The 15,523-nt window shown below is 40.3% G+C and overlaps 1 protein-coding gene across 1 annotated transcript in view; it reads right to left on the bottom strand.

Moving 5' to 3' along the window:
* Positions 1-263: 263 nt before the first annotated feature.
* LOC149210422 (uncharacterized) overlaps positions 264-15,523 on the bottom strand; it is a 40,269-nt gene continuing 25,009 nt past the window's right edge. Inside the window, exons 3-6 of the mRNA XM_089398958.1 lie at positions 1,896-2,117; positions 1,527-1,676; positions 729-1,319; positions 264-335 (exon numbers count right to left, since the gene is read on the bottom strand). Coding sequence (XP_089255084.1) covers positions 264-335; positions 729-1,319; positions 1,527-1,676; positions 1,896-2,117 — 1,035 coding nt within the window. The remainder of the gene's footprint in view (positions 336-728; positions 1,320-1,526; positions 1,677-1,895; positions 2,118-15,523) is intronic.

The following is a 15,523-nucleotide window of genomic DNA, read 5'->3' as shown; positions in this document are numbered from 1 at the left end:
CAAGGAATCCCTAGACTACTGCTGGTCCATTTGATTTACAAGCCTAGATCAACCATTGCTCAGGAGCTTCATATTTAGAGAGTTTGAAGGCTTCCAAAGAAGACTCCACAAGTTCCTTTTCCATATGTAATCCACCAGGCCTGGTTAAAGGGATAAACTTTCTCTTGGTGAATTCCTCCTTTATTCTACATGGGTTCTGGGGAGGACCGCCTGTGGATAACAAAAATGACAACCCACTGTTATATATATATAATAGATAAAAATTAATTAACTGAACTGGCAAGGGGTTGGTCCTTTGCATGAATCAGCTCCAATCCTGGGTCCTTTTGAATTTCCTGCAAAAATTGATCACGTGAGAGTGTCTTATGATAAACTTTAAGCTGATGACCATTTACCACAAAAGAAGTCCTGTCATTATCAATAGTAAAGATGCAAACTTAGCCATTATCAAAAACTTCAATTACCTCATATGGTCCCAACCATCTGGTAGAAAATTTACCTTTGAAGTGCTTAAACTTACTATCGTATATTAAGGCCTAGTCGCCTGGATGGAAGACTTTCTTCTTAATGAATTTATCGTTCCATCGAGCTCTTTGGTTCTGTACTAATGCAGTTTGGTGGTAGGCACCTTGTAGGATTTCATATAGCTTGTTCAATTGCAACAATCTTTGCTCTTGAGCCTCGTTTAAATTCATGCCTAATTGAGTAGATGTTATAAATGTTTTTACCTGAAATTCAATGGGCAGAAGTACTTGTTTACCATATACTAGCTCATAAGGAGTATGTCCGGTCACATTCCTCCAAGTGATTCGGTAAGCCCAAAGTGCCTCTGGTAACTTTTCCGCCCAATCTCTGTGATGCAGTTGAATTGTCTTTGTAAGGATGGATTCCAACACCTTGTTCGTGGACTCTACTTGCCCATTAGCTTGGGGGTGGTAAGGAGTTGATATGTAGTGCTTCACCTGATATTTCTCTGCAAGTTCCTTGACCAACTTTGATGTGAATTGGGTGCCTTGGTCAGTGACAATTTCACGAGGGACCCCAAATCTTGTAAAAATGTCCTCGAACAAAAACTCCACTACCGCCTTTTCTATGGTGGTGTACAATACTTTAGCCTCCACCCACTTGGTGATGTAACCAGTGCATACCAAAATATATCTTTTCTTATTTGACATTGGGGAGATGAGCCCAACGAAGTCCAATGCCCACTTCTCAAAGGGTTCAATAGCAATTTCCAGGTGAAGGGGCATTTCATCGGAGGCCACTAGTCTCCCCATTCTTTGGCAAGCGTCACAACTTAAAACAAACTTCTTGGCATCCTTGAAGAGAGTAGGCCAATAGTATCCAGTGCTGAGAAATTTATATGTCGTTCTCTTATTGGCAAAATGGCTGCCACAAGGCTTATTATGACTGGCGCTTAGTATGTCATGCATTTCGTCTTCCCACACACAACGCCTCATAATCAAGTCTGGCCCTATATAGAATAGATCCCCCTCAATCCACGAGTAATTAGCACTGTGTTGTACTATATTATGCCTCTCCCGAGCCGACATGTTCTGAGGTAGCTTCCCTGATACCAAATAATTGGAAACATCAGCGAACCAAGGGGTAATGGTAGAAATGGAAAATAAAGCTTCGTCTGGGAATTCGTCGGGCACTGGTGTTGGCATGCTTCCCTGCGTAAGATTCAAATGAGATAAGAAATCAGCTGCCAAATTATCCCTTCCAGGCCTATCGATTATAGTTATATTGAATTCTTGTAGAAGCAACAACCATCTAGTTATCCTACCATTAGTAATTGGTTTATTCATTAGAAATCTAATAGCAGAATGATCTGTATGAACAAATGTCTCGTAACCAGTAATATAATGTCTAAACTTTCCTATAGCATGTACAACTGCCAATAGTTCTTTTTCAGTGACCGTATAATTTAATTCAGCGGGAGAGAGATTTTTGCTAACAAAATAAATGACATAGGGAAAGTTATCCTCCCTTTGTCCCAAAACCACTCCCAGTGTAGTGTCCAAAGCGTCTGTACAAATTTCAAAAGGTAAGGACCAGTTTGATCCTCTTAGCACTAGAGCTGTGGACAATCTTTCCTTCAGTACCTGAAAAGCCTGTTAACAGTCAACATTCCATACAAATTCAGCATCTTTAGTTAATAACTTAAATAATGGTGTTGCCATTCTAGTGAAATTTTCAATGAATCATCAATAATATCCCTCGTGCCCTAGAAAACTTCTTACCTCTTTTTGTGATGTCAGAATAGGGATATGTGAAATTACCTCGATTTTTGCCAGATCGACCTGAATTCCTTCAAAGGGTACATGGTGGCCTAAAACAATCCCCTCGGTTTGCATCATCCTACATTTATCACTACTAAGGGCCAGATCGGCTTCTGTACAATGGATCAATACCTTTTCTAGATTTTACAAGGCTTGCAGAAAGTCATCCCCATAGACTGTGAAGTCATCCATATAGACTTCCACACAGTCATGGATTAGGTCAGAAAAGATAGCAAGCACAACTCTTTGAAAGGTGGCAGGAGCGTTACAAAGACCAAAGGGAAGGACTTTATATGCATAAGTACCCCATGGGCACATGAAGGTGGTATTTTCCTTGTCTTCCTCGGCTATTTGTATTTGATTGGACCCACTATAGCCATATAGAAAAGAAAACTATTTCTTACCTACAAGCGTGTCGAGAACTTTGTCAATGAAAGGCAATGGAAAATAATCGCGCGGCATGGCTTTATTTAATTCTCTGTAATTGATGCAGATCCGCCATTTTCCATTCTTCCTTGGGACTACTACTAAAGGTGATACCCACTTGCTACTGGAAATGGGGTAAATAAAATCTACGGCCAAAAGTTTCTGAAGCTTTTCTTTGACGATATCCTTCAATGCTAGGTTCATCCGCCTTCGCGGCTGCCGGACAGGTTCTTCATTGGTGTAAATATGATGGATGCAAGTGTCTAGATGTATACCTCTCATATCCAAGTAATCCCATGTGAATGCTCTGGTTTGTTCTCGGACCATACTCATCAACCGCTACTTTTGTTCTGCAATCAATCCTGTGCCAATATGTAGAATTTTCCCTTCAAATGTTTCCACAGGTTCTGGGGTGAGCTCCTGGCTTCCTTCCATGGCTTCAAATGAGGTGAAGATGACTGGATGGAAGGTTTCCTGAAACTCATCACTAAACACATATTGATAACCATTAAACGAGATGGGATAATTGATGCAAGAACTATCAGCTAGAAAATGTTGCAAAACATGCTCATCAGAGTGTTCCTAGAGACCTCTAAATTGTTCTAATGTTAATAATGGAAACATGCATTCTTCATCTCCATAAGGATTTTTGGGCCATATTGGTACTTTAGTAGCTGTTTGAGTAGGTGGAAAGATGGAAAACGTTTGATTGTGAGATCCATTTGAAATGTTCATTTTCCCATTTCTGCATCCAATGACGGCGTCCGCAGTTGCCAGCCATGGCCTTCCCAGGACCACGGGGTATCCAGGTCTAGAGTTTTTTGGAGAAATGACTACAAAGTCTATAGGATATTGCGAGGAGGAAATAGTGACTACTATATCTTCCAAGGATCCTATTGGTTTGACAACGTATTTATCTGCCATCTCTAAAAGGATAGGGGTGGTTTTCAATCTAGGCAGTTGTAGTGATGTCATTGTTTCATAAGTCATTGCATTTATTGCAGCCCCTAAATCTACAAGAGTATTTGGTAGAAGCACTCCATTTATTTCGATAGTGACGATGGGGTTTCCAGGGTCACTATATTTGGCTGGCATGTCTGAAATCATCGTGGACATTTGACTCATAATTTTGACATTCTAGTTTTTATGCCCTTTTCTCCCCGGTTTCTTGATGCAGAGATACTTGACAATTTTAGTGTATATATGGATGTCTCGAATTGCTTGTAAAAGTGGTATTTTAATACAAACGTTCCTAAGCTCGTTTTGCAAATCATATTCAAGTTGGACCTCTTGTTTCTTTACTATTAGTCTCTCCGAGTATGGTGGTTTAGTTAACTTGTTTTCCGTTGTTCGCTGGTTTTCATTTTTTGAATGTTTTTCAGATGACGGGGAGGGCACCTCTTCTTGAATAACCACAGTCGATTTCCCTTTATTCACTATTTTTCCAGACCGCAACTGGATTTCGTTCATAGGAATGCCCGTGATCATGGATGTAGGAAAGGGCTAGATGTCTATGTTTTGCATAGGTTGAGGTGTCCTATTGTGATTTTGGTTAGGTGCAGATTGTGCAGGCAGTAGTGTAGGTCGTGGTGGGTTTATATTAGCGGATGCCTATTGGGGGGGGTGTGTTAGTAGGTGCAGGTAATAATTGATGTATAGGAGGTGTTGTGTTGGCAGGCGCTGGTAATAATTGATGCAGAGGAGGTGGCAGTTGTGTAGGTTGTTGATACATGTTAGGGTTATATGCCTACTGATAAGTTTGCATGGATGGATTATATGAATTTCTCGGCATATTCGGATAAGACGTGTAGAATTGGGGTTGATAGTTGGTAACATAAGGACTCGATCTCAAATTCTGGTTCCAAGTAGTACCTTGTGGTTGTTGAGCAACCCAAGGGGGGTAGGATGTAGGAAAGGTCCAAGGCTGGGTTTGGCTATATCCTTGAAAATTCGAGTCTGGGAACAAACTCTGACTTTCACCTTTCCAGGTGGGTCTTTTGGCTGTTTGAGCTTGGTCAAGGGTTTCGGTATTGCCTTTGTAAATGGCATGTAGACCAGGAAGTGATGGGCACTTCTCGGTTGGGTGCTCTAGAGTGCAGATCCCACAGACTTCTATGGAATTCAGAGGACATTCCCTCTCTGCACGTTTACGCCTACACTTGGGACAAAAGGTCGCCATAGCTGCCTTTTCAACCTCATGCTTTTGATTGACTTTCATGGTGTCAAGCTCGTCACTGATTGTATTTAATGTGTCATTTTTGAAATTCTCTAATAGGTTCCCCAGCTCAACTCTGGTGATAGCATTAGCTATAATTTTCTTTTGCACATAGTCTCGAGAATTGTCTCAAAGTTCACGAAGCTTTTTAACTACTTTAGCTTGGTTTCTAGAGTAGGTGTGACAAAGGTCAATGATTTTAGCAAAGGATTTCTTGTAAATGTCCCCAACACTAAGCAAGTTCAATGTTTCTATGCAATCGTCTCTTAGCCCTTTTAGGAACACAATTCTGATGATTTTTTGGTCTAGGGTGCTTCCACAGGATTTATGAAAGTTATACAGGAATCTCTCAAGATACTCTTCTAGGTTTTCGTCTTTAGTTTGTTTCATCCTAAGGATATCACTAATGTCCCTACTCTTGTAGAAATCTTGATATTTTTTAAGAAAAGTTGACCTCATATCATCCCATGTGTATATGGTATGCTGCCCTAGACTCATGAACCACCTAAGGGATGCGTCTTTTAATGTGGCGGGAAACAATTTGAGTTTATGTGCGTCTTTATAGTAATTATAACTACGACATAAAATATCGAATTCAAAGAGAAATGCATCGGGATCTTCGGATGATTTACCATAGAATAGTGGTAGAGATGCCATCAGAATGTTCTTCATGTTGATGTCGTGAGTCACATCCAGGATAGGAAATCCGAAAGTGACTTCTTCTTCTTCTTGGTTTCCTCCAAACAGGTTAACATTCGGTCTAGTGCCTTCCCCTTCTCTGTGCTTTTCATCATGATTTCTGTCCTCACCATCTGCATGTTCCATATTTGCAACAGGTACCTGCTAGGGCTTGCTAATTATGGTGTGGACCGGGGGTATTGGAACATGGTAGATGTTGGTGGACTACTCATCCAAGGGGTCTGACTGTTCCACTGGTTCTTCTATAGGGTTGTCAAAGACAACCTGTTGTATGATACTTCCTTCTCGATCAAAGAATTCCTTATCTGAAATCATGTTGGCATCAGCACTTACTCCCTCGTGTCTTAAACCTGCATATCAATTAGCGGTGGTTAAAATAGGTATATTAATTGATCCAAAAGTTGTAGGAAATTTAGAGTTTGAAATAAATCTACCTTTACTGTCCCTAGGTCTACCTGTACTTCTATGCATAAGATAAAGGAAAATAGAAATCAAGAACAAACAGTGATCGGTCAGACTTTGGAGCAACCTTAACAAAAGTGGATGTGTGGCTCTTCACTGACGGTTTACTGTACTCTCTCCACCCTCTAACAGTCCTGCAAAATCTTGAAACTCTGATAATAATGGTTACCTGAATAAGAAATGACAACTTTCCTAGCAATGGCGCCAAAATGTTGAGAGATTTAAATGATTAGATTGAATCCCTTAATATTAATTGTCAACCCAGGGTTCGTAAGCACGAATTGCCTTGCGCTCTCTTTGTTCAGGGTCAGGTCAGAGTTTGATGATTTCCCTTTTTACAATTTATGGAATGATAACTATTTGTAAATCAAATCATCTAATTTGTCAAGAGCAAACCCAACAATCAAATTCAATCTAAAACCTTTACAAATTTCAATATTCAAATCTGTACTAAACTATGTATCTCTAGAAAGCAAACTTTCATCCACACCAAACAATATCAATCAAATCTCTGAATGTTGGTACCAGACTTTCTATGTGAAAACCAATCAATCATTCCTCAACAAGCATCCTATGATAATGGTTATTTTTACTTAAAGAAATCAAACAACCTGTGATAATAACCACTCAACTTATTAAACTATTGATGCAAATAACAATTCGTTCCCAGAGCAATAATGACAACTAATCTACAACAATCCAACTACTAATTAAATGAGTGATCTATCCTAATAGTACTTCAATCAACCAATCATTTTGTACTTAAGGGTTCATTTCCAGATCAAGGCTCAGGGTTTAAGTACCAATTTGGAAGAATTACTCTGTTTTACTCTATCTTGTTGTTTGTCTTCAATGAATCGTTTATAGGACTTGATGTAATGAAAGAAACTCTAATTCTTATCTTATTTAACACCTAGCTATCAATTCTAGAGAATTGTACCTAATTCTATGTTGAAATCATACCAATCCCTACCACTATGCTGTTGTAAATCCTAACGATGATCCAATTATGAAGTAGATACCCTAAACATATGAACCGAGAAAGGATTCAATCATTCGAATAAGACTAACTTTTGCATAGAAGCAGGTGAGAGTAATTGTTTCAATTCACTACTGAAGTTGGAAATTATATGAACAGGAGGGGTAAGTGTTAACTACAGAATTGGTCTTTCAAAAACATAAACGTCCCTGCAATGTTATGTACCAATCCACAGTGCATCAATCCAAAGTGAAACAAATCAATTAATCATTCGTGCAAGTCATACATCTTTACATTTAAGTTACCAGTCCAATTTGTTTAATCAAATTCGTTAAGTCTTCGAACAATCGATACAACGCTAGCCTATATTCGAGTGGCCCCTGCAATGCTATAGTTTGGATCGATTCAAGTCAATTCCTTTCAGAGAAACAAAGGTCGATTTGGGGAAATAGACCAAACCTGTCCTATTCGATTAAGATCATTATTCAACTATGATTGTTGAAGGAATTAGGGACTACCGACATTGACTGTAGGTGACAATTCCAATCAGTTCGTCAATCGACCATACGATGCATTCATGGTGAGGGTAAATCAAGACAATGGAATAGCTTTGGTTCGGAAGGCACAAAATTCACACTAATTGCAACTTATGAAAATGATAAGGACTTTGCAATCATTCAACATAGCTATTAATCAATAAATCAACAAGCAATCCAAGCGAACCGACTTGCAAATAGAAAAGGAAATCGATTGTAACTAAGTTCACAGTGTCACTACTGATAACAAATACAAAACAATCCCAGATGGGTGGGCCCGGCCACACCTGGGGCTGATAAACTTACAGTAACTAAATGATCTCGATCATAATTAAAACATGAACTTCAATATTCCAATCAACACATTCCACTGGAATTCAGAGCAAGAGCATCATAACAACTTCTATTAGAACTTAAGTCACGGTTACACAACAAAATATTTCAACAGTTCAACATGCCCCTTGACATATTACATCCCCGCCTTTTATAGGCATTTGATTACAGTTAGACTTTACAATTAAAAATAGAAATTCATAACAGTTGAACAATAGTATTCCTTCAAAACAAGTTGGTTTGAGTTGTTGGCTCGAATTGATGAACAACCTCGTAACCAAACCCCAACTTAGTGTTTGTTGTATCTTTAGGAAGGAGAGCGAAGATTTTGAGATCAAGTGCGCTCTTCTCATGGTTGACTCGATCTCCCCATGCAGCAGCGTGTGACTCTGTGCCCACTGTGTTGTTTGAGTACCAATCTGCATGTCAACTTTGAGTACTGAAATAGAGAGTCATGGTCCCTCAACCGCTTCTTCTGGTATAGTCCTACACACTTGGTTGAGAAGTCTACACTCGATTCCAAGAATGAGTTAGTCTAAGAATATGCTATTTATATCCACTTAAATCTAGCAACAAACAGCCAAATGCAATCAAAAGAATATTTACCTTGAATGGGGATTGGGACTAGATTAGGATAGTAAACTTAGCAAAAGGTAGGTTCCATAGTGCCAAAAAGAGATCAAAAATGGGGATTGAACTGATAGTAATATGGACAAAATAGGGGATCAACACACCTTTATTTATTTATTTATTTTAAGAGGATTCTGCATCGACACTTAGTTTTTTTGGGGCAGAAGAGGGATCCCGACTTATTGAGAGCAGAAGTGGTTGTTCCTTCAGAGAAGCATATAAAGACCTCTGATTTAGGCTTTCTCATTTAGATTTTCCCCTTCTCCACTTCTACTGATTGGATAAGCATGAAAATACCGAAACACAAAACCGACTATAGGCATAAGGTTTCCTAAGTAGACACAAGTTCATGGCTAGACCAAAAATCTCCTTATGGACAGGTCATATTTTCCATCGAAACTTCATTGACCAAAATATTTAAGCGACATAAGCAAGATGGACTAGAGTCTAGCCAAATGTTGAAGTGTCAGAAGACTCTTTAAACTTCATCCACACACATACTAAGAAGAAAAAACTGGTATAAGCACAACACTTATTCAGATGATGAAAACAAAAGGAGACAAACAACAAGAAAGAAAAACAAAACGAATAAAACAAAAGGAAATACAACACACCACAAGGAAACAAAACCAAAAGACAATAAAAAGAAGATAAACCAAATCATAATGCAAGAGAAAAGTAAGAAAATACAAGTCAGACTAAAGAGAACAACATGGGATGAGTGCAAGATAAGGAAAACTAGGATGCAGTGCATCCTACTCTGAACCTAATAATTAGAAGGTGAGGGTCACGTATAATGGAATTTCTATTGTAGCCACTGTAATCGTTCCTGACCTGAAATAAAAAAGATGCAATCGATTAAAATAGATATAATTAAATGTGAAAGAGAAAAGATGAGATATTAAATGATATGCACAAAACTTTGAAGGTCTTTCCTATGGGCAGAAAGATGTCTCACAACTGCTACTTTCATCCAAGTTACACTCTTACCTCTTTGACAGAAAGCATAATCACACAAACCTTGAAGACTTCCTGTGAACGCACCTTCTTCTGTATCATCATGCATCGCAAGCACGAGAAAATGTAGAAACCTATTTATTGCAATGGAGTTTAGGGAGTAAGATTACTCCAACCATACAGTGATTGAATCATAAAATTCATGATGATCCTCTTGAAAACCCTGAAATATTTCAAAATATGGATTTCCAATCAAAGGCACATGATTATAAAGAGAATCTTGTGAGGGAAAATATATCTGATCATATTCAATAGTCATGTCGATACAATGAGGACCTGACATAACCATCAATGGAGACTGAAGCACCTCAACCACTCAACAAAAATCTGAATAGTGAGATTCTTGTTGGGCTCCATTTTTGTCATATTTTTCACTATATAAATACACTCATCATTACACCTTCTCCCCACATTTCGTCAATAATATATCCCTAATTACACCATAAACCTCCATTATCTCTTGTTATTCATCCTATGTGGTTAATACATAATTTTCCATATTTTTAGTGATTAAAATGATGATTATACAATAGTTTTATTGATAATGGTTTAATAATATGTTTCTATGTCAAAGAAACATGTTCCTACAGTTAGTCTGTGTTGACAGTGTTGGACCCACCAACATGTCAAGGGGATCTCCCAGGTGAGAAGTCCCAATTAGACCTCAGACCATTTGGTGTAGGAGTCCTAGCAGTGAGTCGTAAGGTAATGCCTTGACCATGATGTCACTCAGAGGCAAGTAAGATAACTTTGTCAGTAGCAAGGGTGTGACTGATGTAGTGATTCAAGAAAGATGTATGAGAGGTTCTAACACATAAGGGGGAGATGATGGTGAAGGTGAGTTCCAGGTTGAAAGGGATCAGTCCCACCTCGACTAGGAACACACAGCACGAAAGGACATGTACAGCTTCTGGCGAAGCAGTCCACTCGAATGTGGAAGTCACATCATACAAGGTAAGATAATACATACAACACTCACGGATCAATCCCAGACGAGTGCAACGGTTGTTACAACAAGGTTCATGTTAAAGGTCCTTCTGATGTCCAGCAAAGCAGTCAACATGGACGGTGAGAGCATTAACAACATATACAACACATTAACAACAATATTCATATAATTTCATACAAATCAGTTCATACAAAAATTAGTAAGCTAAACAACATATATCATTAAGGCAACCAGAGCAGTCCACCTACAATAACAACATATGCATGAAAATGTGTTGCCTCTTATTATATAAAGAAGTGTAAGTCACAATCATACAATACATCCATGTAAACTTGCTAGCCCCAATAGTGGAAAGTTACAGCCACATCTGCCTGCTCCTCCAAAGAGATGAACTAGCTTCATGCAGTGGAGAAGCCAAGGTGCATTACAATACTATCCAAGCTCTTTCCAAGATAGTATTATCAAAATATTGGCTAACCAAAAGCCCTTACAATGAGTTATGAGGGGCTATTTGTAGCAAAGGGTGGGGTGACCCTTGACATTCCCCTTTGTGGCTATTCAACTACCCTCATGACTCTTCACCTACTCTATGACTGTTATATCCAACTATTGACGTTTGACTTACACTTGACATGATTCAACATTACAATGCACATGTACTCATGTGAGACAACATGGCTTGATCAAGCCTTGCAAGACATCACTAACACTCGATTCGCTATGATGAGACCAAGTATTTTGACATGCTTGGTCATCCATGATGGTGTGCATGCACTTTATGGTGACATCTTGTTGAAGCAAAATCTTGCCTCCGTTGCAACTGGTGCATTGGTTTGACTCCTTCATCCAACTCGTCTGCTAACATGTGCAAGGTCTTATTGGGTGCAGCTGAACTGGAAACACACTGATGCATAGTGTCCATGATCATCTTCAAGTGTGTGTTGGTGGTCATGCACATCAACTTTCCGAAGTACATGTTCAGCTTCAGTTGGACTTGCTTCTTGTCTTTGCCTTGGAGAGTGTGCTGAATGGGTTGGATTGCATGTGTGCGCACAATGACATGCATGTTGCTGAATCCATTGCATGTGATCAACAACACTGCCCACCATGTCTTCTCCATGTCAACTACGGGGATGGATCTTTAACTTGTACAGGTGCAGTTTCATCCATGAGTGCACATTGTGCCCACTGTTGTTCCTGATTTTGTTGCAACTCATTCGTTTGTCTATGCAACTTCATGTTCTTCCTTGAGTTGCTGCTTCGGCACATGAAACTCCTTCTTCATTCCATTCTTTGTCTTCACGCGACGTACATGTCACGTCGTCACCTCATAGCCTGAGTCTCCAAATTTTCTTTCATTATCAGTGGATCTGCTTGATCTTGGAACTTTGTTTCGCCTCAGTTTTGTCAACAACCTTCCTCTTGCATTTGCTACATTCGTTGTGTTCATTGCATTCGATGTGTTAGTTGCATTCACTCCATTCGGTATGCTTCCTTCAAATGTTGTTCATGATGCTTCTCGCTGCGATGTTGCTGCTTGATGTCCTTGTCTATGAACAACTTGATGTCTTCGTGAGTAGGAAAGCTCATAGACACTTGATCGACTGCATCTCCAGGTGTGCTTTAAATGGTGTCTTAGACTCTGCTCTCTTGGAAACCATTGTACCTGCAAGTTTGAGAGGTATATGAGCACCTACAATACCTGGGGACATGGAAACACTCATAGAAATAAATTTTTCAGTCGAAAACCAAAATGAACTTGAAGAACTGACTTGCAACATACCTGTGTGACTGATCATGAAGGTCGTGCAATTTTGGCTGGGAGTTTGGGAGACCGACTGCCAAGACTACACAAGGCATAGTCTAGGCTGTTTGGAGACTAACTAACTGCTGGAACTATGCAATGCATAGTCCATTCTAGCTGCTGATTGTTGGGATTACACAATGCTCAATTCAGAAGGATTGCTGGCCTAGCAACAGATTTGTGCAATTTCTTGGGCCAAGAAACCACTGTCCTCCAGAAATGCGCAAAATCGTCCTGGAGGCCAATGTTGGGTAGAAATGCACAAATCTGGAGAGGAAGGTGAGCCTTCCTTCCCCAGATTATGCAATGCAGCCTTGGTGAAGGCAGAGTCTGGGCCAAGGTTAGCCCGACTTGCCAACGGGCAACTGAAAGCAATTAATACAATAAGTGCATGGCGACACTAGGTGAAACTAGAAGTGATTGATAGTGCATGAAAAACATGAATGAAATATTCAGCAAACAGATCAACATGCATGTGGGTGAGGCAGGTCGCCAATTGGGCGAACGTCTATACAAAACAGTTTTATGCATCCGACAACAGTGAGATAACAATGAAAACTGAAACAGAGCTAGGAAAAGATAGTATACATGTAAACGATAGCCAGCGTTCAAGGAAATCAAACAAACAGTACTCCCACAAGCAAAAACACAAAAAGCGATAGAAATGGAGCACAAGGCATGCGAAGCAGGCTTTCCCCAAAACAACTTAGATGAATGTGCCGACTACTCCTAGATGTGCTGTGGGATGTCATAGCTGCAAGGTTGATGTGAGGAATGAGCTCTGAAACTTCTTGTTGATGAGTTTTGATAACATCAAGGTTGTGACATGCATGCCATAAATCTAGGGGAAGCGACACTTGGTGGGAGGTTTCTGAGTTGCTCCTTGCATGTAACCTCTAACTGCTAAACATAGATACCTGAGAAGTGGGATGCCTTTGCATGTTGCCTTAGGAGGAGTAACATATGCATGCAAGTCTGTTTTTCTCAGTCCTGGAGGGAACCGGTCAAGTCAGCTGCACATGCAAGAGGTTTTTCGACTGCTTTGAAGGAAATGTGCATTTCTCACTGGTTGTGCTGACTACCCAAGAGATTTTTGAAGTTTCTGGGAAAAGCAGCTGATTGCTGCCCAGATTTGCACAAATTCTGGGCTGAGCAGCCTTGTTGGGGAAATTTGAGCAAATCCTACTGGGAGTGTTGGCAAGCAGGATTACGCAATCCTAGAGCCCAACACGCTACCAGAGAGGATTGCGCAATTTCTAGAGGGAAGGCTGGTTGCTCTCCAAAAATGCGCAATTATCAAGGGGAAGCCGCTCAGCCTACAACTGGACCAAGTCCGGGTGAACAGCCTATGAGGGGAATGGATCAAGTTGTGATCGACAAGCTGCCTTTGTGCAAGAAAGACACTAAAGCTTGTGAACTCAACGAAGCAAGGCAAGTTGTTGTGAGGGTTGGAAGCGAGACTCCAAAATGAGGCTAAGGAAAAAATTTGGAGGGTGGTTGTAGCCGCTTGTAGACTTGGTTGTAGGGTCCTTCTAGTGCCAAAAATGTTGATGGTGCTAGATCCACCAACATGTCAAGGGGATCTCCTCGGTAAGAAGTCCCAATTAGACCTCAGACCATTTGGTGTAGGAGTCCCAGAAGTGGGTCGTAAGGTAATGCATTGACCGCGATGTCTCACAGAAGCAAGTAAGATAACTCTATCAGTAGCAAGGGTGTGACTGATGTAGTGAGTCAAGGAATATGTATGAGATGTTCTAACACATAAGGGGGAGATGAGGGCGTAGGTGAGTTCCAAGTTGAAAGGGATGAGTCCCAACTCGGTTAGGAACACACAACACAAAAGGAAATGCACAGCTTCCGGCAGAGGTCCACTTGGATACTCCAGTCACATCATACAAGGTAAGATAACATGTATAGTACTCACAGAGCAGTCCGAGATGAGTGCAAGGGTTATTACAGCAAGGTTCATGTGAAAGGTTTTTCTGATGTCCGGCAGAGCAGTCGACATGGGTGGTGACAACATTAAAATCATATACAACACATTATCAACAAGATTCATATAATTGCATACAAATCAGTTCATACACAAATACGTAAGTTAAACAACATATATCATTAAGGCAACCAGAGCAGTCCAACTACAATAACAACATATGCATGAAAATGTGTTGGCTCTTATTATTGTTGGACACCTAATCCTAATGGGTTAGCGTGGAAGTTGAATGGACAAAGCAGTCCAAGAGACCTTGGGATCTGAATCCCAAGAGTCACATATGTTGTACTATAAATGTATATCTGATGTTAATAAAAAATGAATTCACTGATTTATCTTTCACACTCTTGTTCTGTCCATGTGTGTTTAACATGGTATCAGAGCCACTTGTTTTTCTGTGGCCTGTTATGTGCATGTCTGTCCTGCGCTGTCTCTGCCATTCTGAATCTGGTCAGCAATCTGCGCTCTGTGTGATAATGGGTAACGCTTGGAATACCTGCTCCAGTACGTTCCTCTTCATTGCAATCATCTCCCATCCAACATTCTGCCTGTTCTTCTGAATACAGAGCGTCATTACACCTGCGCCTCTACTGTCTGACAATTATCTGCGCTTATCATCTATGCGTTTTATATATTCTGCCATTCTCAGTCTAACGCTCAGCCTGTCGCTCTCCCATCGGTTCCGCTGGTCGCTCTGCGCTAACTGTTCTAACGCCTCTCTTGATTATCTAACTTCTCAACACTCACTGTGGTGACTGTGCGCTCAAATCAGTTATATTCTTGCTCCTGAAATTACAGTGGTTTGATGCTCTGCATTATTCTATGTAACACACTATCCTGCGTGCTACTCCGTGACCTGCACTCCTGGAATTTTGACAGTCTTTATTGACCACTCAAAAACTTTACCATCAAGTGATACGCATTATGATATGGAGTATACCTATGCCATACTGTATTGGCTATGAAGAACAACTAGTCTAGCGGCAGCGGGGCGATATTACACCTGGGGTTATTCGAAACAGGGAGGCCGAGAACCGAGTCAGCGTTGAAGCGTTTGGGATTTCGTCTCGCTACCTTCTTCTGTGAGATGGGCACCCCATTGTGAGCAAATAAAGCCTTCCCACAGTCTTCATCACTGACGGGTAACATTATACTGTTGATCTTGGTCATTTCTGATACCGTTTCTATCGTGGGT

This window comes from Pinus tabuliformis, chromosome 1_2, assembly GCF_031772625.1.
Source record: "Pinus tabuliformis cultivar Carrire ecotype Pingquan chromosome 1_2, CPIR1, whole genome shotgun sequence".
In the NCBI taxonomy this organism is placed as follows: Eukaryota; Viridiplantae; Streptophyta; class Pinopsida; order Pinales; family Pinaceae; genus Pinus; species Pinus tabuliformis.
This window is presented reverse-complemented; position numbering and strand designations above follow the sequence as displayed.